The sequence below is a fragment of the Heteronotia binoei genome, chromosome 13 (assembly GCF_032191835.1).
Source record: "Heteronotia binoei isolate CCM8104 ecotype False Entrance Well chromosome 13, APGP_CSIRO_Hbin_v1, whole genome shotgun sequence".
NCBI lineage: Eukaryota > Metazoa > Chordata > Lepidosauria > Squamata > Gekkonidae > Heteronotia > Heteronotia binoei.
This window is the reverse complement of record NC_083235.1, coordinates 6,180,572-6,207,816: the sequence shown is the minus strand read 5'-3', so window position 1 is coordinate 6,207,816 and position 27,245 is coordinate 6,180,572. Positions and strand designations below refer to the sequence as shown.

Genomic DNA, 27,245 nt, shown 5'->3' with positions numbered 1-27,245 from the left:
GAAGGAAGGAAGGAAGGAAGGAAGGAGAGAAAGAGAGGAAGGAAGGAAGGAAGGAAGGAAGGAAGGAAGGAAGGAAGGAAGGAAGGAAGGAAGGAAGGAAGGAAGGAAGGAAGGAAGGAAGGAAGAAATGGGAGTAAAGGAAGAAATGGGAGTAAAGGAAGAAAGAGATGGGAGTAGATGGGAGTAAAGGAAGAAAGAGATGGGAGTAAAGGAAGGAGGGAGGGAGGAGAAGTAAGAAAGAAAGAAGAGATGGGAGTAAAGGAAGGAGAAAGAAAGAAAAGAAAGGGAAGGAAGGGAGGGAGAGAGGGAGGGAGGAAGGAAGGAAGGAAGGAAGGAAGGAAGGAAGGAAGGAAGGAAGGAAGGAAGGAAGGAAGGAAGAAGGAAGGAAGGAAGGAAGGGAGGGAGGGAGGGAAGGGAAGGGAAGGGCACAATAAAATTTAGAGGTTCCGGAGTTCCGCTCCTGTTTGCTCCTGCCCAAAATGAGGCCAGGTTAAGAGAATTCGCTCACTGGGAGACACTCAGCAGTTGCCCCTCTCCTCATGGATTAGACGTTGAGCCTATTTGGCCCTGCTTGCCTTTCGTTTTCATTCTTTTAGAGGACCTCTCCTATTGTCTCTCTTACAGGGGCTTGGAATGTAGCAAGTTAATCATTTTTGGAAGTGAATCCATTCACAATAAGTTCAACATACCTACATGAATATGTGACGTAAGATGTGCTTCTATTTTCTTGTGTAATTATTTTCGCTCTTGCTGCCACTGGAGTCTGATCATCTTTGTAATTGGTTCAAACAGCATTTTCCTCTGCACCAGGAAATGTGGAGGATCAGGGACACTGTGTAAGGCTTCTGTGCTTCTTTTTGCATTTAACCGGGGGGGGGGGGGTTGTAGCAGGACCTCCTTTGCATCTTAGGCCACACCCCCTGATGTAGCCAATCCTCCAAGAGCTTACAGGGTTCTTAGTACAGGGCCTACTGGAAGCTCCAGGAGGATTGGCTACATCAGGGGGTGTGGCCTAAGATGCAAAGGAGCTCCTACTACTACCACCAAAAAAGCCCTGCATTTAACCCAGTAATAACGAATACACATGAACATATGTGAAGCTGCCTTATACTAAATAAAACACTTGGTCTGTACTATTGTCTCCTAAGTCTGGCAGCCATTCTCCAGGAATTCAGGCCGAGATCTTTCATATCACCTGATATCTGGTCCTTTTCACTGGAGATGCTGGGGATTGAACCTGGGACCTTCTGCTTGCCAAGCGGAGGCTCTGCCACTGAGCCAGGATCTCAGGCCAAGGTTTTTCCCATCCCCTCCTGCCTGGTCCTTTCAACTGGAGTTGCTGGGGATTGAACCTGGGACCTTCTGCATGCCAAGCAGAGGTTCTGCCACTGAGCCAGGGGCTCAGGTCAAGGTCTTTCCCATCACCTCCTACCTTATCCATCTAATTAGAGATGCTGAGGATTGAACCCGGGACCTTCTGCATGCCAAGCAGAGGCTCTGCCACTGAGCCAGGGTCTCAGGTCGAGGTCTTTCCCATCCCCTCCTCCCTGGTCCTTTTAACTGGAGATGCCGGGGATTGAACCTGGGACCTTCTGCATGCCGGGGATTGAACTTGGAACCTTCTGAATTTCTTGTATTGTGCAGAGGGTAGGACTAGATGACCTTGGGGGATACCTTCCAACTCTATGGTTCTACATCTCACTACGTGCCTGTGGGTGCTTCCTCTGCCTTTCGCGGAAGCCCTGCTCCCAACCATCTAAGCTGCCCACAGCCCTTTCTCTGAGGCCGCTGGGCAGTGTGGGCGGCTGGGAGCAGGAGTTCTGGAAGTGGCCAGGTGGGGTAGGGGCTGGTAGCAATAGCCCCCCCCCACCTGTGTGCCTGCTGACCCTGCCCACATGCCTGGCACTAAACAACACACACACACACACTCACACTGACATTCCCTTGGCTGTCGCAATTCCATCCATGCACATATGTGCCCACACGCTTCAAGAAGCAGGAAGGGGGAGCGGGGGGGCAGCCAGCCAGAAAGCCTCAGTGTGTGCCAGTTCTGAAACCGATTTGAGAAATTCATCAAATTGCAACAAAGACAGCAGATGGAACGGCCAACCCTCTCCCAAGTGCAAAACAAACCCCCAAAGAGCACCGTAATGGGGCAGGGGAAACCCCTCTCACGCCTGTAGCCCCCGTGTTGCCAATCCCCTGGATGTCTTTCACGAGGGCCGCCATCTGTTTGCGATTGGTTTCGGGTTCTTTGTGCATGAGAAGTAGGAAGCGCACAATGGCCAGAGCTTGGCCGATGTCGCCTTTATTATGCGCGCACGGCTTCCTGCAGATTTTCATAGCGGCAAAGCTTGGGTTGAGATTCTGGGCTTGTTGGGGTTGCCAGTCCCCAGGTGGGGGCGGGGGTTCCCCCGGTTTAGAGGCCCTCCCCCTGCTTTAGGGTTATCAGAAAGCGGGAAGGGGGAAGGAAATGTCTGCTGGGTACTCCATTATTCCCTGTGGAGACTGATTCCCATAGGGGATAATGGAGACTTGATCTGCAGGTATCTGGGGCTCTATAGGAGCTGTGTATTGAGATAGAGGCAGCAAATTCTCAGCATCGCATCCAGTGCCTCTCCTCAAAACAACCTCCAAGTTTCAAGAAGATTGGACCAGGGAGTCCAATTCTATGAGCCCCAGAAGAAAGTGTCCCTATCCTTCAATATTTCCAAAGGAGGGAAGGCACTGAAAAGGTGTGTGGTCCCCTTAAATGTGCTGGCCAGACCACTCTTCGGAGTTCAGTCATGCTTGTCACTACCTTGCTCCTGGATCCACCCCCAAAGTCCTCAGATATTTCTTGAATTGGACTTGGCAACTGTACTCTGTAGTAAGAGCCCTGTAAGCTCCTGGAGGGTTGGGCTACATCAGGGGGTGTGGCCTAATATGCAAAGGAGCTACTGCTACAAAAAAAAGTCTTGCCCTGATGTAGCCAATCTGCCAAGAGCTTACAAGGCTCTTTTTTGGAAGCTCTTGAAGGATTGGCTACATCAGGGAGGTGTGGCGTAATATGCAAAGGAGTTCCTGCTACAAAAAAAGCCCTGATGGACAATGATAGGTTTCACAGGGGAGGGTGAGTCCCAGGTTGTGGTTTCGCCATTTCAAATTGACTGAATCAAGCAAGACATCTTTGGCTTTCGTCTGGTGGCCTTGAGTCCTTTCGATGCCAGAAAAGGAGATTTCCCAAACCTCCCCCACCCCTTCCAAGATGCAAACACAATTGTGGGCCAAGAAGGGAAAATGGGCAAATTTAGATAAATGTGATTTCTCTGTGGAACCCGCCCCCCCCCCCCCTCCAAAGCAGCCCTTTCCTCCAGGGGAGCTGATCTCTGTAGTTTGAAAAGGAGCTGGAATTCCAGGGGATCCCCAGGTCCCACCTGGAGGCTGGCATCCCTGAATATCCTACCGAGTTCGGTACAAGGTGCTGGTTATTACCTTTAAAGCCCTATATGGTCTAGGACCTGCCTACCTGAGGGACCGTCTCTCCCCGCATGTTCCCCAGAGAGCACTGCGATCGGGATCTCAAAATCTTTTGGTTGTCCCCGGGCCAAAGGAAGCCCGCTTGAAGACCACAAGGGACCGGGCCTTCTCTGTAATGGCTCCATTTTGATGGAACCAGCTGCCGGAGGAGGTAAGGGCCCTGCGGGATCTTACTCAATTCCGCAGGGCCTGTAAGACAACCCTCTTCCGGCTGGCCCACAACTAACCGGCCCTGTATCCCTGTATACTGACTACTGAATATTGAATATGGAACACCGGAATGCTGAAGACGGTATACCGAATCAGTATTTGAAGTTGAATAGAGTGTAGCTTCACGACCGCTGTCTGATTTTTAACGATATGTATATTTATAACAAATGTTGGATTTTAATTATTTAATATGAAATGTTAATTTTAAAGTGTAATTTATTTTTATGTTAGTTCTACATATGTTGTAAGCCGCCCTGAGCCACTCGGTGGGAAGGGCGGGATATAAATCCCAGATAAATAAAATAAATAAATAAAACCTCAGTGGGGTACAAGGCCACAGAGTCCCCCCTCCAAAGCAGCCCTTTCCTCCAGGGCAGCTGATCTCTACAGTCTGGAGAGGAGATGGAATTCTGGGGGATCCCCAGGTCCCCCCTGGAGGCTGGCATCCCTGAACCTCAGTGGGGCAAAAGGCCACAGAGTCCCCCCTCCAAAGCAGCCCTTTCCTCCAGGGGAACTGATCTCTGCAGTCTGGAGAGGAGCTGGAATTCTGGGGGATCCCCAGGTCCCCCCTGGAGGCTGGCATCCCTGAACCTCAGTGGGGCACAAGGCCACAGAGTCCCCCCTCCAAAGCAGCCCTTTCCTCCAGGGGAACTGAGCTCTGCAGTCTGGAGAGGAGCTGGAATTCCAGGGGATCCCCAGGTCCCACCTGGAGGCTGGCATCCCTGAACCTCAGTGGGGCACAAGGCCACAGAGTCCCCCCTCCAAAGCAGCCCGTTCCTCCAGGGGAACTGATCTCTGTAGTCTGGAGATGAGCTGGAATTCCAGGGGATCCCCTGGTCCCACCTGGAGGCTGGCATCCCTGAACCTCAGTGGAGTCCCTCCAGGGGAACTGATCTCTGCAGTGGAGATGAGCTTAGGCCTGTAGGACTGGGTGGCAGCTCTGGCTTGCCCAGATTCAGCCTGGCGCTTCCACCCAGTCCTACAGGCGTAAGCTTAAAGGGGGGAATCGCCACCATTTTTTAAAAGGGAGGGAAGAGAGAGAAAGCTGAAAGGATGCCAAGTAGCAGGGAACTAATCATCATTTCTGAAATCCAGGCGATGGCAGAGGCGGCTGCGTGCAACCCCTTAATTTCTTCATCATCGCTGTCGTTTTGTCTTCCTCGCCGCTTGAGTCACGGAGCATGTGTGCGGTGGTGCATGTGAGTCATGCTGCTCTGAATAGGTTACGGGCCCACTTCTCCTCCACCGCCTGGCTGTGACAGAGTGGAACGGACACACGCAGAGCCGGGAAAGCTGGCTTCGCATAAGCGCTTCAGCCGGAAAGGAAACTGGGGGGAAACTGCCAGGGGGCTCAGAGAAAGGGGGGTTGCCGTGAGGCATGGCTGGGTTGGCAACAAGACATGTGCATGTGAGGGTTACCATTTCCAGGTGGGAAAAATCCTAGGGTTGCCAGGTCCAACTCAAGAAATATCTGGGGACTTTGAGGGTGGAGCCAGGAGACTTTGGGGTGGAGCCAGGAGACTTTGGGGGAGGAGCCAGGAGCAAGGGTGTGACAAGCAGGACTGAACTCTGAAGGGAGTTCTGACCATCACATTTAGTAGCACCGTGTTCCTTTGAAATGCCTTCCCTCCATTTGGAAATAATGAAGGATGGGGCACCTTCTGTTGGGGCTCATAGAATTGGACCCCCTGGTCCAATCCTTTTGAAACTTGGGGGGTGTTTTGAGGAGAGGTACTGGATACTATGCTGAAAATTTGGTGCCTCTACTTCAAAAATCAGCTTCCCAGAGCCCCAGATACCCTTGGATCAATTCTCCATTGTACCCTGAGGGAATCAGTCTTCTCATGAGCCTGAGGTGGGGGGACAGCCTCCAAATCAGGGGATTCCCTGCCCTGAACTGTGGATTAGCAAACCAAGAGGGACAAACACAGTGAGGGCAGGAACAGGAGAGAACCGTGTTCTACTAAAGAATAAATTAGTTATGTTCGGTTATTTTTGAGCTGTGGTGCTGGAGAAGACTCTTGAGAGTCCCTTGGACTGCAAAAAGATCCAATCAGTCAGTCCTAAGGGAAGTCAACCCAGACTGTTCCCTGGAAGGTCAGATGCTGAAGCTGAAACTCAAATCGTTTGGTCACCCAATGAGAAGGGAGCACTTGCTGGAGAAGACCCTGATGCTGGGAAAGACAGAAGGCCAAAGAAGAAGGGGACGGCAAAAGAGGAGATGGCTGGACACGAACTTGAGCAGACTTCAGAGGATGGTGGAAGACAGGAGGGCCTGGCGTGACTTGGTCCATGGGGTCGCAAAGAGTCGGACTCGACTGTGCGACTGAACAACAAACAAGGCTGATATAATGAAGTGCAGCTGATAACACATTCCCTAGGTTTACAAAGCCGTGTTTCCGTGTCGGCCTCCGTCTGATCAGTCACTTCATATTATCTGGAACCAATGCTCACAGCAGTGTAAGTGCAGTCAGTTTCTCCAAAGGGCATTAGAGGCAGAGAACCCCAGATATCCATGGATCATTTCTCCATCATATCTTATGGGAATCGATCTCCATGGGGAATAATGGAGTGGCCAGCAGATATTTCCCTCCCCCCCCCACTTTCTGATAACCCCGAAGCAGGGGGAGGGCCTCCACACTGGGAGATCCCACCTGGGGATTGGCAACCCGACTTTGTGCTGAGAATGCAACCCCAAACCACCGCTCGCTTCTGTCTACTGCCGAACGTGTCCAAGAGTGGGCAGTTGAATTCCCAGCCCACAGAAATGTGTAAACTGTAAAGTCTTCCTTACAAACACAAACACACACAATCCCAAGCAGGTCTCTGGAACCAGCTGGAGCAATCTATTCAGCGCTGGTGCCACCCACAGATACCCAGGGGTTTCGCTTGCTTTCCCTCGATGCAAAGTGTAAGCCTTTGTCCAGAGACCAAGTCCTATGAGGAAAGGCTGAAGGAGCTGGGTATGTTTAGAAGAGTCTCAGAGCGGCTCACAATCTCCTTTCCCTTCCTCCCCCACAACAGACACCCTGTGAGGTAGATGAAGATATTGGATTTATATCCCGCCCTCCACTCCGAAGAGTCTCAGAGCAGCTCACAATCTCCTTTCCCTTCCTCCCCCACAACAGACACCCTGTGAGGTAGATGAAGATATTGGATTTATATCCTGCCCTCCACTCCGAAGAGTCTCAGAGCGGCTCACAATCTCCTTTCCCTTCCTCCCCCACAACAGACACCCTGTGAGGTAGATGAAGATATTGGATTTATATCCTGCCCTCCACTCCGAAGAGTCTCAGAGCGGCTCACAATCTCCTTTCCCTTCCTCCCCCACAACAGACACCCTGTGAGGTAGATGAAGATATTGGATTTATATCCCGCTCTCCACTCTGAAGAGTCTCAGAGCGGCTCACAATCTCCTTTCCCTTCCTCCCTCACAACAGACACCCTGTGAGGTAGATGAAGATATTGGATTTATATCCCGCCCTCCACTCCAAAGAGTCTCAGAGCGGCTCACAATCTCCTTTCCCTTCCTCCCCCACAACAGACACCCTGTGAGGTAGATGAAGATATTGGATTTATATCCCGCCCTCCACTCCAAAGAGTCTCAGAGCGGCTCACAATCTCCTTTCCCTTCCTCCCCCACAACAGACACCCTGTGAGGTAGATGAAGATATTGGATTTATATCCTGCCTTCCACTCTGAAGAGTATCAGAGTGGCTTACAATCTCCTTTACCTTCCTCCCCCACAACAGACACCCTGTGAGGTGGGTGGGGCTGGATAGGGCTCTCACAGCAACTGCCCTTTCAAGGACAACCTCTGCTAGAGGTATGGCTGACCCAAGGCCATTCTAGCAGGTGCAAGTGGAGGAGTGGGGAATCAAACCCGGTTCTCCCAGATAAGAGTCCACACACTTAACCACTACACCAAACTGGCTCTCCAGGAGAGGAGACGACTGAGAGGTGATATGAGCACCATCTTCAAGTACTTGAAAGGCTGTCATATAGAGCAGGGTGTGGAATTGTTTTCTGTGGCCCCAGAAGGTCAGACCAGAACCAACAGGTTGAAATTAAATCAAAAGAGTTTCTGGCTAAGCATTAGGACAAATAATTTCATTATTTCATAAGAACATCAGAAGAGCCCTGTTAGATCAGAACAGTGAGGGTCCATCTTATCCAGCCTCCTGCCTCACACTGGCCAACCAGTTCCTCTGGAGAACATAAGAACATAAGAGAAGCCATGTTGGATCGGGCCAATAGCCCATCTAGTCCAACACTCTGTGTCACACAGTGGCCAAAAAAACACAAACCCAAGTGCCATCAAGAGGTCCAGAGGAGGGTGATGAAGACGGTGAGGGGTCTGGAGACCAAGTCCTATGAAGAAAGGTTGAAGGAGCTGGACATGTTTAGCCTGGAGAGGTGATAGGATCACCATCTTCAAGTCCTTGAAGGGCTGTCATTAGAGGAGGGTGTGGAATTGTTTTCTGGGGCCCCAGAAGGTCAGACCAGAACCAGAGGGTTGAAATTAAATCAAAAGAGTTTCTGGATAAGCATTAGGACAAATAATTTCTTGTCCTGACAGAGTAGTTCCTCAGTGGAAGAGGCTTACTTGGGAGGTGATGAGCTCTCCTTCTTTGGAGGCTTTCATGCAGAGGCTAGATGGCCATCTGACAACCATACCGATCCTGTGAGCTTAGACAGATCGTGGGAAGGAGGGCAGGAAAGGCTACAGCAGTGCTTCCCCACTCCTCCATTTCCAGCTCCTGGAATGGCCTTGGGTCAACCATAGCTCTCACAGAGATTGTTCTTGAAAGGGCAGCTTCTGTCAGAGCTCTCTCAGCCCCACCCACCTCACAGGGTTTCTGTTGTGGGGAAGTTAAAGGAGATTATAGGCCGCTCTGAGACTCTGTCCTTGAAAAGGCAGCTTCTGGGAGAGCCCTCTCAGCCCCACCCACCTCACAGGGTTTCTGTTGTGGAGAAGATAAAGGAGATTGTGAGCCGCTCTGAGACTCTGTCCTTGAAAGGGCAGCTTCTGGGAGAGCCCTCTCAGCCCCACCCACCTCACAGGGTGTCTGTTGTGGGAAAGGAAGGGAAAGGAGATTGTAGGCCACTCTGAGACTCTGTCATTGAAAGGGCAGCTTCTGGGAGAGATCTCTCAGCCCCACCTATCCCACAGGGTGTCTGCTGTGGGGGAGGAAAGGAAGGGAGATTGTAGGATGCTCTGAGACTCTATCCTTGAAAGGGCAGCTTCTGGGAGAGCTCTCTCAGCCCCACCCACCTCACAGGGTGTCTATTGTGGGGGAGGAAGGTAAAGGAGATTGTAAGTTGCTCTGAGACTCTGAGATTCGGAATGGAGGGCAGGATACAAATCCAATGTCGTCTTCTTCTTCATCATCATTGTGTGTATTGTAATTTATCACACAGAATTAGTTTTGGGTGGGATTTGTGCCTTGTTGTTCTGCTCTCTTCCCCCCTCCCCTCCCCAATCCCGTCCCAATTTGTTATCATGGCAGTTGCTGGCAAGGAATTCAAGAAAAACAAACCAAGGCGTTGCTTTGGGTCTTTGGAGTATCTGTCATACCAGAAGCCTTGCCAAAGACTCCTCTTCAGGTGTTGGAAAGGTACAGAAGCGCCAGATTGGAAAGGTGTTCTGAGTCCAATATAGCACCACAGTTTGGTACTGATGAAAGGGGGGGAGGGACGTTCCATCTGTCGCTGCGATTACATCACCCACACGGTTTGGTGGTTTCTCAGCGACTCCCCGGCCTTCTCCACATGAATACCCATGTTTACCTACACCTACCACACTCTTCAAGATCTGCCTTCCATCCTCTCTGTTTTTGAGTGACAGATGGAAATATCTGGTTCTTTATCCCTCAGTTATGGCACCATTTTCTGGAGTTTTCTTTCTTTCTTTCTTTCTTTCTTTCTTTCTTTCTTTCTTTCTTTCTTTCTTTCTTTCTTTCTTTCTTTCTGTGTTTCCCCCCCCCCCCCATATTGACACTGCGTGTTACAGTGTGGGCAGCTTTTTTGAAAATGCCTATTGTGTGGGGGGGCCTATCTTTCAGTTTTGAGGGCCGCCTTGAGCATTTGTTGAAGATAAAGATGGCTCATCATGCTAAACATGAGCTGACAGTGCGATGTGGTGTCCAAAAAGGCAAATGCAATTTTGGCCTGCGTCAACGGAAGTATAGTGTCTAGATCACGTGAAGTGATGGTTTCACTTTACTCTGCTCTGGTAAGACCTCAACTGGAGTATTGTGTTCAGCTTTGGGCACCACATTTTAAGAAGGACATAGACAAGCTGGAACGTGTCCAGAGGACGGCGATGAAGATGGTGAGGGGTCTGGAGACCAACTCCTATGAGGAAAGGTTGCAGGCAATAGATTTATTGGATTTTCAGGTAAAAAGGAATGGGGGAGGGAAATAGAAGGAAAGGGGAAAGAGAAGGGTACATGACTTGTTCATTAATGATCTGGAGTTGGGAGTAAGCAGGCCAAGTTTGCAGATGACACTAAATTGTTCAGGGTGGTGAGAACCAGAGAGGATTGTGAGGCACTCCAAAGGGATCTGTTGAGGCTGGGTGAGTGGGCGTCAACATGGCAGATGAGGTTCAATGTGGCCAAGTGCAAAGTAATGCACATTGGGGCCAAGAATCCCAGCTACAAATACAAGTTGATGGGGTGTGGACTGGCAGAGAATGACCAAGAGAGAGATCTTGGGGTCATGGTAGATAACACACTGAAAATGTCATGACAGTGTGCGATTGCAATAAAAAAGGTCAACGCCATGCTGGGAATTATTAGGAAGGGAATTGAAAACAAATCAGCCAGTATCATAATGCCCCTGTATAAATTGATGGTGTGGTCTCATTTGGAATACTGTACACAATTCTGGTCACCGCACCTCAAAAAGGATATTATAGCATTGGAAAAAGTGCAGAAAAGGGCAACTAGAATGATTCAAGGGTTGGAACACTTTCCCTATGAAGAAAGGTTAAAATGCTTGGGGCTCTTTAGCTTGGAGAAACGTCAACTGCAGGGTGACATGATAGAGGTTTACAAGATTATGCATGGGATGGAGAAAGTAGAGAAAGAAGTACTTTTCTCCCTTTCTCACAATACAAGAACTCATGGCCATTCAATGAAATTGCTCAGCAGTCAGGTTAAAACGGATAAAAGGAAGTCCTTCTTCACCCAAAGGGTGATTAACATGTGGAATTCACTGCAACAGGAGGTGGTGGTGGCTACAAGCATAGCCAGCTTTAAGAGGGGATTGGATAAAAATATGGAGCAGAGGTCCATCAATGGCTATTAGCCACAATATATATATGTGTGTGTGTGTGTGTATGTATATGTGTGTGTGTGTGTGTATATACACACACACACACATATATTGGCCACTGTGTGACATAGAGAGTTGGACTGGATGGGCCATTGGCCTGATCCAATATGGCTTCTCTTATGTTCTTATGAATTTAAAATTTTGTAGTGTTTCTATTTATACATTGTTCATTTCGTATCGTCATCGGTAACGATCATCTTATAATATTCTCAGCAAATACATCTTATCGTTCAGTAATACAATAATCATTACTATCTCTTAAAGCTCCTACTAAGATAAGAATATAATTTTACACGGCAAAGGTTATCATAAATTACATTACTATCTTATTTTGAAAGTTTATATATTACAACGCAACCAGTTATATAGTTCCCATATTTCTTAGTTTCACAGAGTAAGTGTGCACGTCATGGAAAGTCATGGAAATGTTTTTTAGCAGATTAAAAGAGTCACAAGTTGGGGTCTGGTGTTTGTTCGTTTATGTTAATTGGGGCTGAAACAATACTGAAGGGTAAGTCGAAATAGCAGATTGATGTCCATGTACTAAACCCATCAAGTATCCTGGGTGTGAAGTGCAATAAATGAGAGTCTGTTAATCCAGATGTTACCTTTAGCCGGGTAGGCCAACCCTGACCCCGCATTCTCGGTTGTCCGATTCCTCCATCATGATCCCAACCCTCATTTGAATTTTTCTCCCACTGTGCCATTCCACCCACATTGGGAAAAAACAACCAAACTGCCAGCCCACCAATTAAAGAATCGGCTGGTGCAAGCAGGTTTTTCTTAACATTCACAGAAGCAAAATCCAGGTACGTCTATGTCTACTTAATTACAAGCAAAGATCAAGTAGTTGATCAATTTAAAGCCTATTTTGCTGCTGTGAAAAATAAATTTCCAGAAATATTGTTTACAGACAATCAGGGCTTTTTTTGGTTGAAAAAGCCCAGCAGGGACTCATTTGAATATTAGGCCACACCCCCTGACATCACCAGTGTTGCACATCGGGCTTTTTGCAGGAAAAAGCCCAGCAGGAACTCATTTGCATATTAGGCCACACACCCTCTGACATCACCATTGTTATACACAGGGCTTTTTGCAGAAAAGGCCCAGCAGGAACTCATTTGCATATTAGGCCACCCACCCCTGACATCAGCATTACACGTCGCTCTTTTTGCAGGGGGGGGGAATCCAGCAGGAACTCATTTGCATATTAGGCCACACCCGCTGACACCAGGCCGGTGGGAACTGCGTTCCTGCTAAAAAAAAAAGCCCTGCAGACAATGGAACTGAATACAGTAGCAATGAGTTCCAAAGGTTTATGGAAGAACAAGGCATTCAGTCACTCTGTCCAGGGCGAGCGGCCAGTGGAGAGGAGAGAGCAATCCCTCCTTGTGACGGCCACTCTTCGAGACACATGCTCCGAAGGACCCAGGGGGGCCGCCCAACAGCTGGAAGCGGGATGCGGGAATGGATGGACCATTCCATCGATGGCACGAGGCCCGGCATCTGCTCCCTGTGAGTTATTGGGGAAGGGGGTGGAAGGGAAGAGATGCCCACAGCATCTGCCCCCAGGACAGGCATTTGCCTTCTGCTGCCGCTCTCCAGCCGCCTCTGCTTCTCTTTCTTCCTTAGCTACCAAGTTACCAACGCAAAGCCAATCCGGAGCCTAATTTCCCCCCCTCCGCCCCCCTCCGCTCTCTAATCTCCCCTCCTTTCCTCCTCCTTTCTCTCTCTCTCTCCGGCTCTGCTGGGCTTTCTCAGCCATGAAGCTCCGGAGACTCTATCTTCCTTTTCCTTGTTGCCTCCTGCTGATGCTGGCGGGTAAGTGGTCTGGTGGTCTCTGCCCCCCCTTAAGCTCTCTCTCTCTCTCCCTCTGGTCCTTCCCCCTATAGATGGTGATGGGTTTCTTGCAAGGGTGTGGGGGAGAGCTTGTCCTTGCAAATGGGAGCTGCTAGAGACGGCTGCAGCTGGGGCTGCGTGGAAGAGAACAAGGACTGTGTTTTGCCATCTGTGTGCCTGTATGTGTGAGACAGAGAAAGAGAGATTCCGCTGGACTGCATAAGCATCTCTCTGCCTCCGTCTTGCAGGAACGCAGCAGCACGTGTCTGGAAACAGACAGCTTGACATTTTTTCCTGGGGGGGGGGGGAATCTCTCACCCCCTAGCGCTCCAAAGCTCTTTTCTGTGGCTCCACCAACCCTTGCTAAAAGAGAGGGTTCTTGAAAAGAAAGAGGGGCAGGTTTCGATGGCAGCTGCGAGCGGGTTCATAGAAGGGTTGGCTTTTCCGGGGGAGAAGCGGCTAATGGTTAGAGCGCAGGAGATTGGCTGGGAGAGAACCGCTCTTGAATTCTTAGCTCCGCTGAAGGTCTGGATTTGGCTGGGCACAAGTCCTCCTGGAGAGCCAGTTTGGTGTAGTGGTGAAGTGTGCGGACTCTTATCTGGGAGAACTGGGTTTGATTCCCCATTCCTCCACTTGCAGCTGCTGGAATGGCCTTGGGTCAGCCGTAGCTCTCGCAGGAGTTGTCCTTGAAAGGGCAGCTTCTGTCAGAGCTCTGTCAGCCCCAGCTACCTCACAGGGTGGACCTGAGAACCAGTTTGGTGTTGGGCTTGAGTGGGTGGACTCTTATTTGGGAGAACTGGGTTTGATTCCCCACTCCTCCTCCTCTTTCTTTTTCTTTCTTTCTTTCTTTCTTTCTTTCTTTCTTTCTTTCTTTCTTTCTTTCTTTCTTTCTTTCTTTCTTTCTTTCTTTCTTTCTTTCTTTCATGTTGTAGCTGCTGGAATGGCCTTGGGTCAGTCACAGCTCTCGCAGGAGTTGTCCTTGAAAGGGCAGCTTCTGCCAGAGCTCTCTCAGCCCCAGCTACCTCACAGGGTGGACCTGAGAACCAGTTTGGTGTGGGGCTTGAGTGGGTGGACTCTTATTTGGGAGAACTGGGTTTGATTCCCCACTCCTCTTTCTTTCTTTCTTTCTTTCTTTCTTTCTTTCTTTCTTTCTTTCTTTCTTTCTTTCTTTCTTTCTTTCTTTCTTTCTTTCTTTCTTTCTCTTTCTTTCTTTCCTTTCTTCCTTTCTTTCTTTCATTGTAGCTGCTGGAATGGCCTTGGGTCAGTCATAGCTCTCAAAGAGCTGTCCTTGAAGGGGCAGTTTCTGCCAGAGCTCTCTTAGCCTCATCCACCTCACAGGGTGTCTGTTGTGGGGGAGAGGAAGATAAAGGAGATTGTGAGCTGCTCTGAGATTCAGGGTGTAGGGCAGGGTATAAATCCAATATCTTCTTCTTAGCGCTGGCATGTCAAGATCTTGGTGCGGAAAACACCATCAGGTCGCATCCGACTTCTGGGGGCTCTGGGGGGCTCTTAAGGCAAGAGATGTTCAGAGGTGGTTTGCTGTTGCCTGCCTCCACAGACTAACCCTGGCCCTGGTTTGGGACCTCCCCCATCCAAGGACCAATCAGGGCTGACTGTGCGTCGTTTCCAAGATCTGATGAGCACAGTCTATCCTGGCACATCCAGGAAAGGGCAAGAGATGAACTGTTGGGGTTTAGATATACTATTAGCAGAGTAACGTGGAGATAACCACAAATAACAGCCAGGCACACGGCTTAGCTTAAGAATAAAAGTAGTTTACTTTTCTAATGAGGATTTCTAGAAAACAAAGAAGGATTTAATATCCTACCTAGCTTGTAGGCTACATCTCGACTCTCTCTAGTCTTAACTTCAACTGCACGGAGATCTAAGGGCTTAACACAAAGGGCAATAAAACTGACCAAATGTTTTCCCTCAGACCACCACCCAAATATATGGATCAGCCTATTAGGGCTCTCCCTCAATGGTCACTATGCATATTGACCCCTAGCCTTGGCGGGAAGTACGTGCAGACATTCTCATTGGCTCTACCTACTCACTGGCTAAACATCAGCATGCATATTTACCGTATTTTTCGCACCATAAGGCGCTCCGGACGATAGGACGCACCTTCCTCCTGGGGGGGCGATCCGCTGCCTCTTATGGTCCGAAAAATACGGTAATTAACTCATGACAACAGGAAGTGAAATTGCATCAGAAACCCAACATGAACAGAAGGTGGTTTGCCCTTGCCTGCCTCTGCACGGCAACCCTGATTTCCCTCGGTGGTCTCCCATCCAAGGACAGACCAGCACTGACCCTGCTTAGCTTCTGAGATCCAATGAGATCAAGCCAGCCTGGGTCATTCAGGCCAAGACAAAAGATGAACAGAGGGTGTTTGCCACTTCCTGCCTCTGCGTAGCAACCTGGACTGTTTTGGTAGTCTCCCATCCAAGCGTTCACCACGGCCGACCCTGCTTAGTTTCTAAGATCTGGGGAGGGAAGGTGGCTCAGTGGTAGAGCATCTGCTTGGGAAGCAGAAGGTCCCAGGTTCGATCCCCGGCATCTCCAACTAAAAAGGGTCCAGGCAAAGAGGCGTGAGAAACCTCAGCTTGAGACCCTGGACAGCCTCTGCCGGTCTGAGTAGACAATACAGACTTTGATGGATCAAGTGTCTGATTCAGTAGAAGGCAGCTTCATATGTTCATATGTAAACAGAAGGTCCCAGGTTCGATCTGCGGCATCTCCAACTAAGAAGGAGCCAGGCAAAGAGGCGTGAAAAACCTCAACTTGAGACCCTGCAGAGCCATGAATGGGGCTGTGGCTCAGTGGTAGAGCATCTGTTTGGTAAGCAGAAGGTCCCAGGTTCGATCCCCGGCATCTCCAACTAAAAAGGGTCCAGGCAAAGAGGTGTGAAAAACCTCAACTTGAGACACTGCAGAGCCATGAATGGGGCTGTGGCTCAGTGGTAGAGCATCTGCTTGGGAAGCAGAAAGTTCCAGGTTCGATCCCTGGCATCTCCAACTAAAAAGGTTCCAGGCAAAACAGGCGTGAAAAACCTCAGCTTGAGACCCTGGAGAGCCGCTGCCAGTCTGAGTAGATTATATTGACTTTGATGGACAGAGAGTCTGAATCAGTAGAAGGCAGCTTCATATGTTCATGAGGAGGGACAGTGGCTCAGTGGTAGAGCATCTGCTTGGTAAGCAGAAGGTCCCAGGTTCGATCTCCGGCATCTCCAACTAAAAAGGGTCCAGGCAAGCAGGCATGAAAAACCTCAGCTTGAGTCCCTGGAGAGCTGCTTCCAGTCTGAGTAGACAAGACTGACTTGATGGATCCAGGGTCTGATTCAGTAGAAGGCAGCTTCATAGGTTCGTATATATCTGACAAGGTTGGGCTAACTTAGGCAGAGGTGGTTTTGTCCTTGCCTGCCCCTGCATAGCAACCCTGAGCTTCCTCTATGGTCTCCCATCCAAGCGCTCACCAGAAGAAGAAGAATTACAACTTTATACCCCGCCCTTCTCTCTGAATCAGAGTCTCAGTGGCTTACAATCTCCTTCATCTTCTCCCCCCACAAGAGACACCCTGGGAGGTGGGTGGGGCTGAGAGGGCTCTCACAGCAGCTGCCCTTTCAAGGACAACTCCTGCGAGAGCTCTGGCTGACCCAAGGCCATTCCAGCAGCTGCAAGCGGAGGAGTGGGGAATCAAATCCGGTTCTCCCAGATAAGAGTCCACACACTTCACCACTGCACCAAACTGGCTTAAACCAGGGCCGACCCTTCTTCGTTTCTGAGATCTGATAAGGTCGGGCTAGCTTAGGCAGAGGTGGTTTTGCCATTGCCTGCCTCTGCGGAGCAATCCTGGACTTCCTTGGTGGTCTCCCACCCAAGGACTGATCAGGGCTGACCCCGCTTCGCTTCTGAGATCTGATGAGATCAGGCTAGCCTGGGGCCATCCAGATCAGGGCAAGCGATGAACAGAGGTGGTGTTGCCATCGCCTGCCTCTGCGTAGCAACCTTGGGCTTTCCTGGTGGCCTCCCACCCAAGGACGGGCCAGGGTCGACCCTGCTTAGCTCCTGAATTCTGATGGCCGAAGGCTAGTCTAGGCTCCCCGGTGTGAACCAGAAACCTGCAATTTCAGTTCGGAAACGGTGACCTCAGGAATGTTCTTTATGCACCCTGGAAGAAGAGAGCGAGGCTGCAATGCGATTTCTAATATTTTTGTCCCTGGAGTCTGTAGCTTTCTCTAGCTCTGGACCAAACCCCCGTTTTTCAGGGGCCCTTTGGCCAACTCCTGAGCGAAATGTGTGTGTGTGTGTTTTTAATGTGGCTCTATGCTTGCCAGATTTAATCTTTTCCCTTCGGCTGTCTCGAAAAGCAGATCTAAGGGGGTTCCTTATAAGAAACGAGTTTGCTCCGGCCTCTTTGAGAAACCTGATTCCGTACAACAGATTCTGTTTCACTGTTCTCCTTACTCTTCTCTGCGCCATTACCGGATTCGTCCTCTTCTCCCCTCTTCAAAACCTTTGACCAATAATGATTTCACCTTTTTGTTATCTGACAAGTCCCCCAAAATCACTGCATCTGTCACTGAGTTTCTGTCATGCATATGGACTGGAGCACGGGTGGCCAAACTGTGGCTCAAGAGCCACGTGTGGTTCTTTCACACATATTCTGCAGCTCTCAAAAAACCCACCACCCCATCGGCTGGCTTGGAGAAGGCATTTGTCTCTTTAAATCACTTCTCCAAGCCGAACTAGTCAGCAGCAGCAGCATTTAAAGTTGCTTTCTTTCCACCTCCACCTCCCTCATCTATTTCCTTCCCCCTCCCTCCCTTCCTTCTCTCCCATCCTCCCTCCCTCCCTTCAAACATCTGATGTTCATGTCTCGGGGCACTCAAACATCTGACTCTTATTCTATCTGGCTCTTACATTAAGCAAGTTTGACCTCTCTCTCGGCTTGGCTTCGCGAACGAAGATTTAAGAAGGGTGCAATAGTCCACGTTTGCTGCAGGCTCGCTGGTGGCTGACAAGACCAATGTGGGACAGGCAGGTCCGGCCACAGCGGCTGCAGGGAAAAGTCTGATTTAGGGTTGGTCCTGTAGCAGTGCGATTCTTCCTCAATCTCCTTTTGTCCTCAAGACCAGCTATGCGTGCGTTCTCAAAGGAAGAGACAGCCTGGTGGATGGTGTGCCTCCATGCTTTGCGATCTGAGGCTAGGTCAGACCACTGGTGATGGTTGATGTGACAGGTGCTAAGGGATTTCTTCAAGGAGTCCTTGTACCTCTTCTTTGGTGCCCCTCTATTTCGATGGCCGGTGGAGAGTTCGCCATACAGGGCAATCTTGGGAAGGCGGTGGTTTTCCATCCTAGAAATATGCCCTGCCCAGCGCAGCTGCGTCTTCAACAGCAGTGCCTCGATGCTGGTAACCTCTGCCCGCTTGAGGACTTCAGTGTTGGTCACAAAGTCACTCCAGTGGATGTTGAGGATGGTGCGAAGGCAGCGCTGATGAAAGCGCTCGAGGAGTCGCAGGTGATGACGGTATAAAACCCACGATTCGGAGCCGTAGATGAGGGTTGTCATCACAACCGCTTTGTAAACATTGATCTTTGTGCCTTTTTTCAGATGCTTGTTGCTCCACACTCTTTTGTGCAGTCGGCCAAATGCACGGTTTGCCTTTGCCAGCCTGTTGTCAATCTCCTTGTCGATCTTGGCATCTGAGGAGATGATGCACCCCAGGTAGCTGAACTGCTGGACTGTCTTCAGAACTGATTCACCCACAGTGATGCAGGGAGGGTGATAATCTTCCTGGGGTGCAGGCTGGTGGAGAACTTCTGTCTTCTTCAGACTAACTTCTAGGCCGAATAGCTTGGCAGCCTCTGCAAAGCAAGACGTCATATGCTGCAGAGCTGATACCGAGTGGGAGACGAGTGCAGCATCATCAGCAAACAGTAGCTCTCGGATGAGTTTTTCCATTGTCTTGGAGTGTGCCTTTAGTCGCCTCAGGTTGAACAGGCTGCCATCGGTGCGATAGCGGATGTAGACACCATCGTCCTCATCTAGATCTACTGCGGCTCTTTGAAGCATCATGCTAAAGAAGATCGTAAAGAGAGTTGGTGCGAGAACGCAGCCTTGCTTTACACCTGTGCCTATTGGGAAGGGCTCTGAGAGGTCGTTGCAGTGTCTGACTTGGCCTCGCTGGTCTTCGTGTAGCTGGATGATCATGCTGAGGAACCTTGAGGGACATCCTAAACGTTCCAAGATTTGCCACAGGCCTTTCCTGCTAATGGTATCGAAAGCTTTGGTAAGGTCGACAAAAGTCACATACAGAGCCTTGTTCTGTTCCCTGCATTTCTCTTGGAGCTGCCTGAGAACAAATACCATGTCGGTGGTGCTCCTGTTAGCTCTGAAGCCGCACTGGCTCTCTGGGAGGAGTTCTTCTGCAATGGTGGGCACCAGTCTGTTCAGGAGTATTCTGGCAAGGATTTTGCCTGCGATGGAGAGCAGGGTTATCCCCCGGTAGTTGGAGCAGTCTGACTTTTCCCCTTTGTTCTTGTATAGGGTGATGATGATTGCATCGCGAAAGTCCTGTGGTAATTTGCCTTGTTCCCAGCAGGTGACAAGTACTTTGTGAAGTGAGCTATGCAGTACTGTGCCCCCATGCTTCCAGATCTCTGGTGGAATTCCATCAACTCCCGCTGCCTTGCCACTTTTCAGTTGCTTGATGGCTTTAACAGTCTCTTCTAGGGTGGGGATCTCATCCAACTCTGTTTTCACCGGTTGAAGTGGGGTGAGGTGGATTGCTGAATCTTGAACTACGCGGTTGGCACTGAAGAGAACCTGAAAATACTCCGACCACCGGTTCAATATGGATGCCTTGTCTGTGAGGAGCACTTGGCCGTCTGCACTATGCAAGGGACTCTGAGCCTGATATGATGGACCATATACTGCCTTCAGGGCTTCGTAGAACCCTCTTAAATCACCAGTGTCAGCACACAGCTGGGTTCTCTCTGCAAGCTTGGTCCACCACTCGTTCTGAATGTCTCGAAGCTTGCGCTGGAGGTTGCTACATGCAGCGCGAAAGGTTGCTTTTTTCCCAGGACAGGAGGGCTGAGCAAGATGTGCTTGGTAGGCAGATCTCTTTTTTGCCAGTAATTCTTGGATCTCTTGATTATTCTCATCAAACCAGTCCTTGTTCTTCCTTGTGGAGAACCCGAGGACTTCTTCAGAGATCTGCAGGACGGTAGTTTTTAGGTGTTCCCAGAGTGCTTCTGGAGAAGGGTCTGTGGGGCAACTGAGGTCCTCAATTCTTGACTGGAGTTTTGCCTGGAAGGCAGCTTTAACTTCGGCTGACTGGAGGCTGCCAACCTGAAACTTCCTCCGAGGGATACCTCCTCTCCTGGGTGTGGGTTTAAAGTGAAGACGGAGATTGCAGCGTACAAGACGATGATCCGTATGACATTCTGCGCTGGGCATTACTCGGGTGTGTAAGACATCTCGAAGGTCTCTCTGGCGCACCAGAATGTAGTCGATAAGGTGCCAATGCTTGGACCGTGGGTGCATCCAGGTTGTCTTCAGACTGTTCTTCTGCTGGAAGATAGTGTTGGTGATGGTGAGCTGGTGCTCCATGCAGAATTCTAGCAGGAGGCGCCCGTTGTCATTGCAGTTGCCAATGCCGTGTTTGCCAAGTACTCCTTTCCAGGCTTCCGAGTCTTTACCTACTCTGGCATTGAAGTCGCCAAGGATGATCACCTTGTCCTCTGTAGGGGTCTTCCGTACGAGGTTGCGTAGATCGGCATAGAACTTGTTCTTTTCTGCAGGATCTGCTTGAAGGGTTGGGGCATACACACTGAAGAGTGTTGCATGCTGCTTGTTTTGAAGTGGGAGGCGCATGGACATGATGCGATCTGAGTGACCTGTTGGAAGGTTTTCGAGTTTGGAGGCAATGGAGTTCCTGACCATGAAGCCAACGCCAGAAAGGCGGCTCTCAGCCTTTGACTTACCCGACCAGTAGAGGGTATAGCCAGCACCTTGTTCTTGAAGACTACCTTCCTCAGGGAAACGGACCTCACTGAGAGCTGCTATGTCGATATTCAACCTGAGAAGTTCGTGGGCAACTAGAGCAGAGCGTCGTTCAGGGCGACCACTGCCTACTGTGTCAAGCATGGTTCTGATGTTCCAACACGCAAGCTTTAGTCTTTGCACACTTTGTGAGGCAGGTGCATGCCTTTTCTTTGTTGTTATTTTTCGACCGCAAGTAAGGATGCCCGTTGACCGCGGCTAGCCAACTGGGGTGGGGGAGACGAGCTTTGTTTAGGCCACCTTTTCTAGGCCCCTCTCCGTGTGGAGCAAGCAGTGCTGTCCCTAGATAAGGCTGCTTGGTCGTTCAGGGTGCTGCCGAAAGATGCTTTCGTCTCCGGGTTAGCATCAGGCGACCAATATCCTGAACCGCCTACATGCAGGATCGGGACTGCGGCTTCCAGTGGCACCTTCCACCTGCCGTTTCGCCCCTTGCCTATCGCTGCAGGACTTGATGCGTTGTGGGTTGTGTGTGTGGATATGCCCTTCAGGCCTGCGCAGAGGAATTTTTTAGGTGAAGCGCAGTGTGCGCAGTACTGGCTCCACCCTTTCACCTGGGGGTCATCTGCCATGGCCCAGTAAGCCGGGACGCCGGCAGTGAGTCCTCCAGGTGGTAGGTGTTACATTAACGAGCTCTATCTGCCCGGGTTTGATGTTAGAGTTTTCCTTCTCTTAGGCTGACGAGGTTGGTGGGCCCAGCCTGCCTATCCGGTTATACCGCCGGACACTTCGGTCGCACCATGACGTAGCAAACTCTGTGAAAACGGGGGGGACCAGCGAGAAGGTGTTGCTACGGATGCAGTAATGCAGGAGAGGCCATTGCAGTGACCATCTGCCAGGCATAGCCAGACAGTGACCACGCGGCGTTCACTACACCGGGAGAGGAGAGGCTATGTATTGCGCATGCACTTTCCCTGGGGGGGTAGGATTCCCAGAGGGAGCCCACCCCCCACCACCACCCCCGCAAGTTTGACCTAGAGAATAAAATATATACATCTATTCTGCCTTTTTAATTTCAGTGGGCTCTGGTTGGCTGGAGTGTTCCCTTCTAAGCTGAGTTAGCGTGAGCTAGCTCACAGATTTTTTAGCCTTCAGCTCCCACATTTTTGTCTTAGCTCAGGAAAGATGACCCCAGAGCACAGTAATTTATGGAGCCGCTCACAACTTTTAACACCAGCAGCTCACTACCAGTAGCTCACCTGATCCCCTCGTCCGAAGAAGTGTGCTTTTAGCACGCGAAGGCTTACGTTCTGAATAAAACTTGGTTGGTCTAAAAGGTAGTACTTGACTCCTGCTTTGTTCAACGACTTTAATGGCAGTAGCTCACAAAACAGAATTTTTGCTCACAAGACTTTGCAGCTTAGAGGGAGCATTGTTTGGTGGCGATCTTCTCACATTTTTAGGTGTCTTTGGCTGTTTATCCCTGTTTTATTGTATTATTATGCCATTAAAAGTTTGATTGATTGATTGATAATGTGGCTGTGTTATTGCAGGAGCGGAGCAGCCCGGGTTTGATGTGAGCGTCTTGCCCGAAAACCCCGTGGTGGAACACGGAGGATCTCTCTGGGTGAACTGTAGCTCCAGCTGCCCGGAGGACGATGCCAGGGGCGACTTGGAGACGTCGCTTGTCGGGGAGAGGAAAGACAATGGGAGCAACTGGGCGGCCTTCCAGCTGGCGAACATCACGGAGTGGGCGCCCGCCCTAGAGTGCTCCTTCCGCTGTGGAGGAGAACGCAAGGCTGTGCTGGCAAACATCACGGTGTATCGTAAGTGGCTGCAAAGCAGGCGTTTGCAATTTATTTGCTGTTTCTGGATACTTTTCCTTTCTCCATGGTGATCGGCTACAGTGTTCCCTCAAAGCTGGGTTGGTGGGAGCCAGCTCACAGTTTCTTAGCCTCCGGCTCACACATTTTTGTCTTAGCTCAGGACAAAAGGCCCCAGAGCACCCTCATTGATGCAGCAGCTCACAATTTTAATGCCAGGAGCTCACGAAGTAGAATTTTTGCTCACAAGACTCCACGGCTTAGAGGAAGCGTCACTCAGTAGGGTTGCCAATCTCCAGGTGAGGCCTGGAGATGTCCTGGAATTACAATCTAATGGCCAGGTGGCTGTCAAGAAAACGTTCAGAAATGGGGTATGTAAGCAGGGATAAATCTATGCCCGGGCTCACCATAAGAACTCAAAAGAGCCCTGCTGGATCAGACCAGTGGTCCATATAGTCCAGCATCCTGCCTCACATAGTGGCCAACCAGCTCCAGTGGTAGTGGCTCTCCAGATTGGTAATGGCTCTCCTTTTAACTGGAGATGCTGGGGATTGAACCTGGGACCTTCTGCATGCCAAGCAGAGGCTCTGCCATTGAGCCAGGGTCTCAGGTCAAGGTCTTTCCCATCACCTCCTGCCTGGTCCTTTTAACTGGAGATGCTGGGGATTGAACCTGGGACCTTCTGCATGCCAAGCAGGCTCTGCCATTGAGCCAGGGTCTCAGGTCAAGCTCTTTTCCATCACCTCCTGCCTGGTCCTTTTAACTGGAGATGCCGGGGATTGAACCTGGGACCTTCTGCATGCCAAGCAGAGGCTCTGCCATTGAGCCAGGGTCTCAGGTCAAGGTCTTTCCCATCCCCTCCTGCCTGGTCCTTTTAACTGGAGATGCCGGGGATTGAACCTGGGACCTTCTGCATGCCAGCAGGCTCTGCCATTGAGCCAGGGTCTCAGGTTGAGGTCTTTCCCATCACCTCCTGCCTGGTCCTTCTAACTGGAGATGCCGGGGATTGAACCTGGGACCTTCTGCATGCCAAGCAGAGGCTCTGCCACTGAGCCAGGGTCTCAGGTCAAGGTTTTTCTTATCACCTCCTGCCTGGTCCTTTTAACTGGAGATGCTGGGGATTGAACCTGGGACCTTCTGCATGCCAAGCAGAGGCTCTGCCACTGAGCCAGGGTCTCAGGTCAAGGTCTTTCCCATCACCACTGAGCCACAGCCCCTCCCCATAAACTGTCACTTTCACAGTCTAAATCAGGGATTTCGAACTCATTTTGTTATGAGGGCTAAATATGACATAAATGAGACTTTGTCAAGCGGGGCCATTTGGGCCAGGCCATGTATGTACTTATTTAAGATTAGGCAGCAGAGATACAAACTTTATACAGGACACAGGCAAACACAATTGATTTTTTTTAAAACTTAAAATATGCTTAAAACATTAAAGGTACACTCTTTGTGTTTCTCCCATGGTATCCAGGGAACTGGGCAAAGGAAGCTCTGGAGGGTTAGGGGACCAGGAGGGGGAGGAGCCTCAGCCAACAGAAGGAAGAGAGACTTGGCTCAGTAGCTCTGCTGTGTGATTGAGAGAGCCTGGCAAAGCAAGCTCTCCCTCTCCCCTTCCTCCCCAAGGGAGGAGCTTCAGCCAATGGAGAAAATGGAAGCTTTACTCTGTAGTCTTTCCTTCCTTCCCCAGGGGACTAAGAGAGAGGGAGCCTCAGCCAACAGAAGGAAGAGAGGCTTAGCTCAGTAGCTCTGCTGTGTGATTGAGACAGCCTGGCAAAGCAAGCTCTCCCTCTCCACTTCCTCCCCAAGGGAGGAGCTTCAGCCAATGGAGAAAATGGAAGCTTTACTCTGTAGTCTTTCCTTCCTTCCCCAGAGGACCAAGAGAGAGGGAGCCTCAGCCAACAGAAGGAAGAGAGGCTTAGCTCAGTAGCTCTGCTGTGTGATTGAGACAGCCTGGCAAAGCAAGCTCTCCCTCTCCACTTCCTCCCCAAGGGAGGAGCTTCAGCCAATGGAGAAAATGGAAGCTTTGCTCTGTGGCTCCTGTGCGATTGAGCAAGCCTGGCAAAGCAACCTGCAATGGAGAAGGAAGCAAGAGGGAGGGAGAAGGAAGCCGACAACAGGCAGTTGCTCGAGGGGCTTACAAGAGCCCTCTGGGGGCCTGATTCAGCTGCATGTTTTACACCCCTGATCTAGAGGACTTGTGCGTAACTTCCACATCATCACATGTACAGCCTTACTTCACTTTGCCTTCTTGTATTTTCCTAGGACTTCCAGAGCTTGTGGAGCTGGATCCGGTGCCAGAGATGGAGGTGGGAGAGAACTATACCTTGACCTGCCGGGTTTCCAACGTTGCCCCCATCCGGAACCTGTCCGTGACCTTCCTCAAAGGGGGGGAGAAACTCCACCTGCAGAGATTTGAGAGTCACATTGAGCCCGAAGCTGACGACGTTGTGGTGAACCACACGGGGACTGCTCGACGGATTGACCGCGGGGAGGAAATCAGCTGCCGTGCGGCCCTGGATTTGAGGCCAGAAGGGCCCCTCTTCGAAAAGACCTCCATCAATCAAACGCTGACTATCACGGGTGAGTTCACTTCCAATTCCTTGCAGACAAAGGGGGCAGCGAGATCAGGTGGCATCGGCTAAGAGTTTTCTGCTAACTGGATAAAATGAAGCAATATGATTGCAGCATCGTCTACACAGGCTGGCTTTTGGGCCCATGGCTGGACCCCCATCCAAGTACTGACCCTGCTCAGCTTCCAACTTCTGGCGACTGCAGCAAGAGGCTTTCAAGGCAAGGGAGAAGCAGAGGTGGTTGGCCATGGCCTTCCTCTGCAGAGCCTTCCTTGGTGGTCTCCCATCCAAGTCTGACCCTGCTTAGCTTCCACTTTTGGTGACCCCAGCAAGGGGCTTTCAAGGCAAGGGAGAAGCAGAGGTGGTTGGCCATGGCCTTCCTCTGCAGAGCCTTCCTTGGTGGTCTCCCATCCAAGTACTGACCCTGCTCACCTTCCAATTTATGGAGACCCCAGCAAGGGGCTTTCAAGGCAAGCGAGGAGCAGAGGTGGCTTGCCATTGCCTTCTTCTGCAGCGCCTGCCTTGGTGGTGTCTCATCCAAGCACTGACCCCTCTATGGAACCACAGAGGTTCATCGCTAGTCCTGGAGTGTCCCCAGGACGTCACTTTAGGACTCGCAGCAAAACTCTATGGCACCATAGAGTTTTATTACTAGTCCTAGAGCATCCCTGGCACTACGTCCCCCAGCGTGATGACATCGCTTCTGGGTGACATCACTGCGCTGCACGCACAAAGCACACGAGAGAGAACAGTCCCCCAAGGCAGCAATCCGAGGATGGACCATTTCAGCATCACCTTTCCCTGTCTGCTGTCCTGCAGCTTCTCCAAGCCATTGGTGAGAGCCCGATGGTGCAAGCAGGCCTCTGATTCTGCAGGAGCTCCCAGGAGCCCAGCTCCTGACCCTTTCTGAAAGTTCCCCCTCCTCCTCCCCACCCACCTTGTCCATTGAATAGTAGGTGCAGCTGCATAACAATCCCTGGATGAGGAGAGCGGGCAGCCAGCCAGCCACCAGGGGCTTTGCCACGCCCCCAGCCGCCCTCATGAACCCCTGGAGAAGCCCACGCCCCACCCTTTCTCCACTTCTGATGTGGCTTGCTGGCCTTTTGACTGTGAGGGGGGGTGGCCATGGAGAGCCTCAGGTGAGCGAGGCCTGCTTGGACTGGCTGGATCTCTAGCCAGCCCAAGCAGGCCTCGCTCACCCGGGGTTCTCTTTTCTTGCGTCAGGTTGCTTTTGGCTGCTAATGGGTTATGCTAATGAGCTCCACCACCTATTTTTCTACAAAACAACCCCTGGGTGCAAGTATGCTGTTGTTAGAACCAGGGCTATTTTTGTAGCAGGAACACCTTTGCATATTAGGCCACACAAACCCTGATGTAGACAAACCCTGATGTAGCCAATCCTTCTGGAGCTTACAGTAGGCCCTGTAAGAAGAGCCCTGTCATCTCCAGGAGGATTGGCTACATCAGGGGTGTGTGGCCTAATATGCAGGGGTGGAATTCTAGGAGAGCTGCTTTGCATATTAGGCCGCGCCCCCTGATGTAGCCAATCCTGGAGCTTACAGTAGGCCCTGTAAGAAGAGCCCTGTCATCTCCAGGAGGATTGGCTGCATCAGAGGAGTGTGGCCTAATATGCAAAGGAAAAAAAGCCCTGGTTAAAACAGTAAAACAATCCAGCGTCCCTCGTTTCCCTTCCTCCATCCCTGCCAAATCCCGGTTCTGTGATTGGCATGGCATTCTCCTGCCAGGGGGCATGCAGGAAATAGATAGCGATTATAATCCCATTAAGCAAGAGTCTATGAATAGCTCCGTGACAACGATGGAGGCTGTTCCCTTCAATCTTTTTTCCCTCTCTGAGCTCCGGACTGGTGTCATAAAGCTTGGGCAGGGAGGCGGCTGACTCACCCGCCTCTATTCCGCTGCCTGGATAC

General features: G+C 50.7%; 2 protein-coding genes across 2 annotated transcripts in view; one reads left to right on the top strand and one right to left on the bottom strand.

The window, feature by feature from the left end:
• CDC37 (cell division cycle 37, HSP90 cochaperone) overlaps positions 1–27,245 on the bottom strand; it is a 172,201-nt gene that overhangs the window by 55,693 nt on the left and 89,263 nt on the right. The gene's annotated exons all lie outside the window — the stretch shown is intronic.
• LOC132581789 (intercellular adhesion molecule 5-like) overlaps positions 12,836–27,245 on the top strand; it is a 40,175-nt gene continuing 25,765 nt past the window's right edge. Inside the window, exons 1-3 of the mRNA XM_060253200.1 lie at positions 12,836–12,891; positions 22,475–22,747; positions 25,010–25,327. Of these exons, the coding sequence (XP_060109183.1) occupies positions 12,882–12,891; positions 22,475–22,747; positions 25,010–25,327 (601 nt within the window). The 5' untranslated portion in view covers positions 12,836–12,881. The remainder of the gene's footprint in view (positions 12,892–22,474; positions 22,748–25,009; positions 25,328–27,245) is intronic.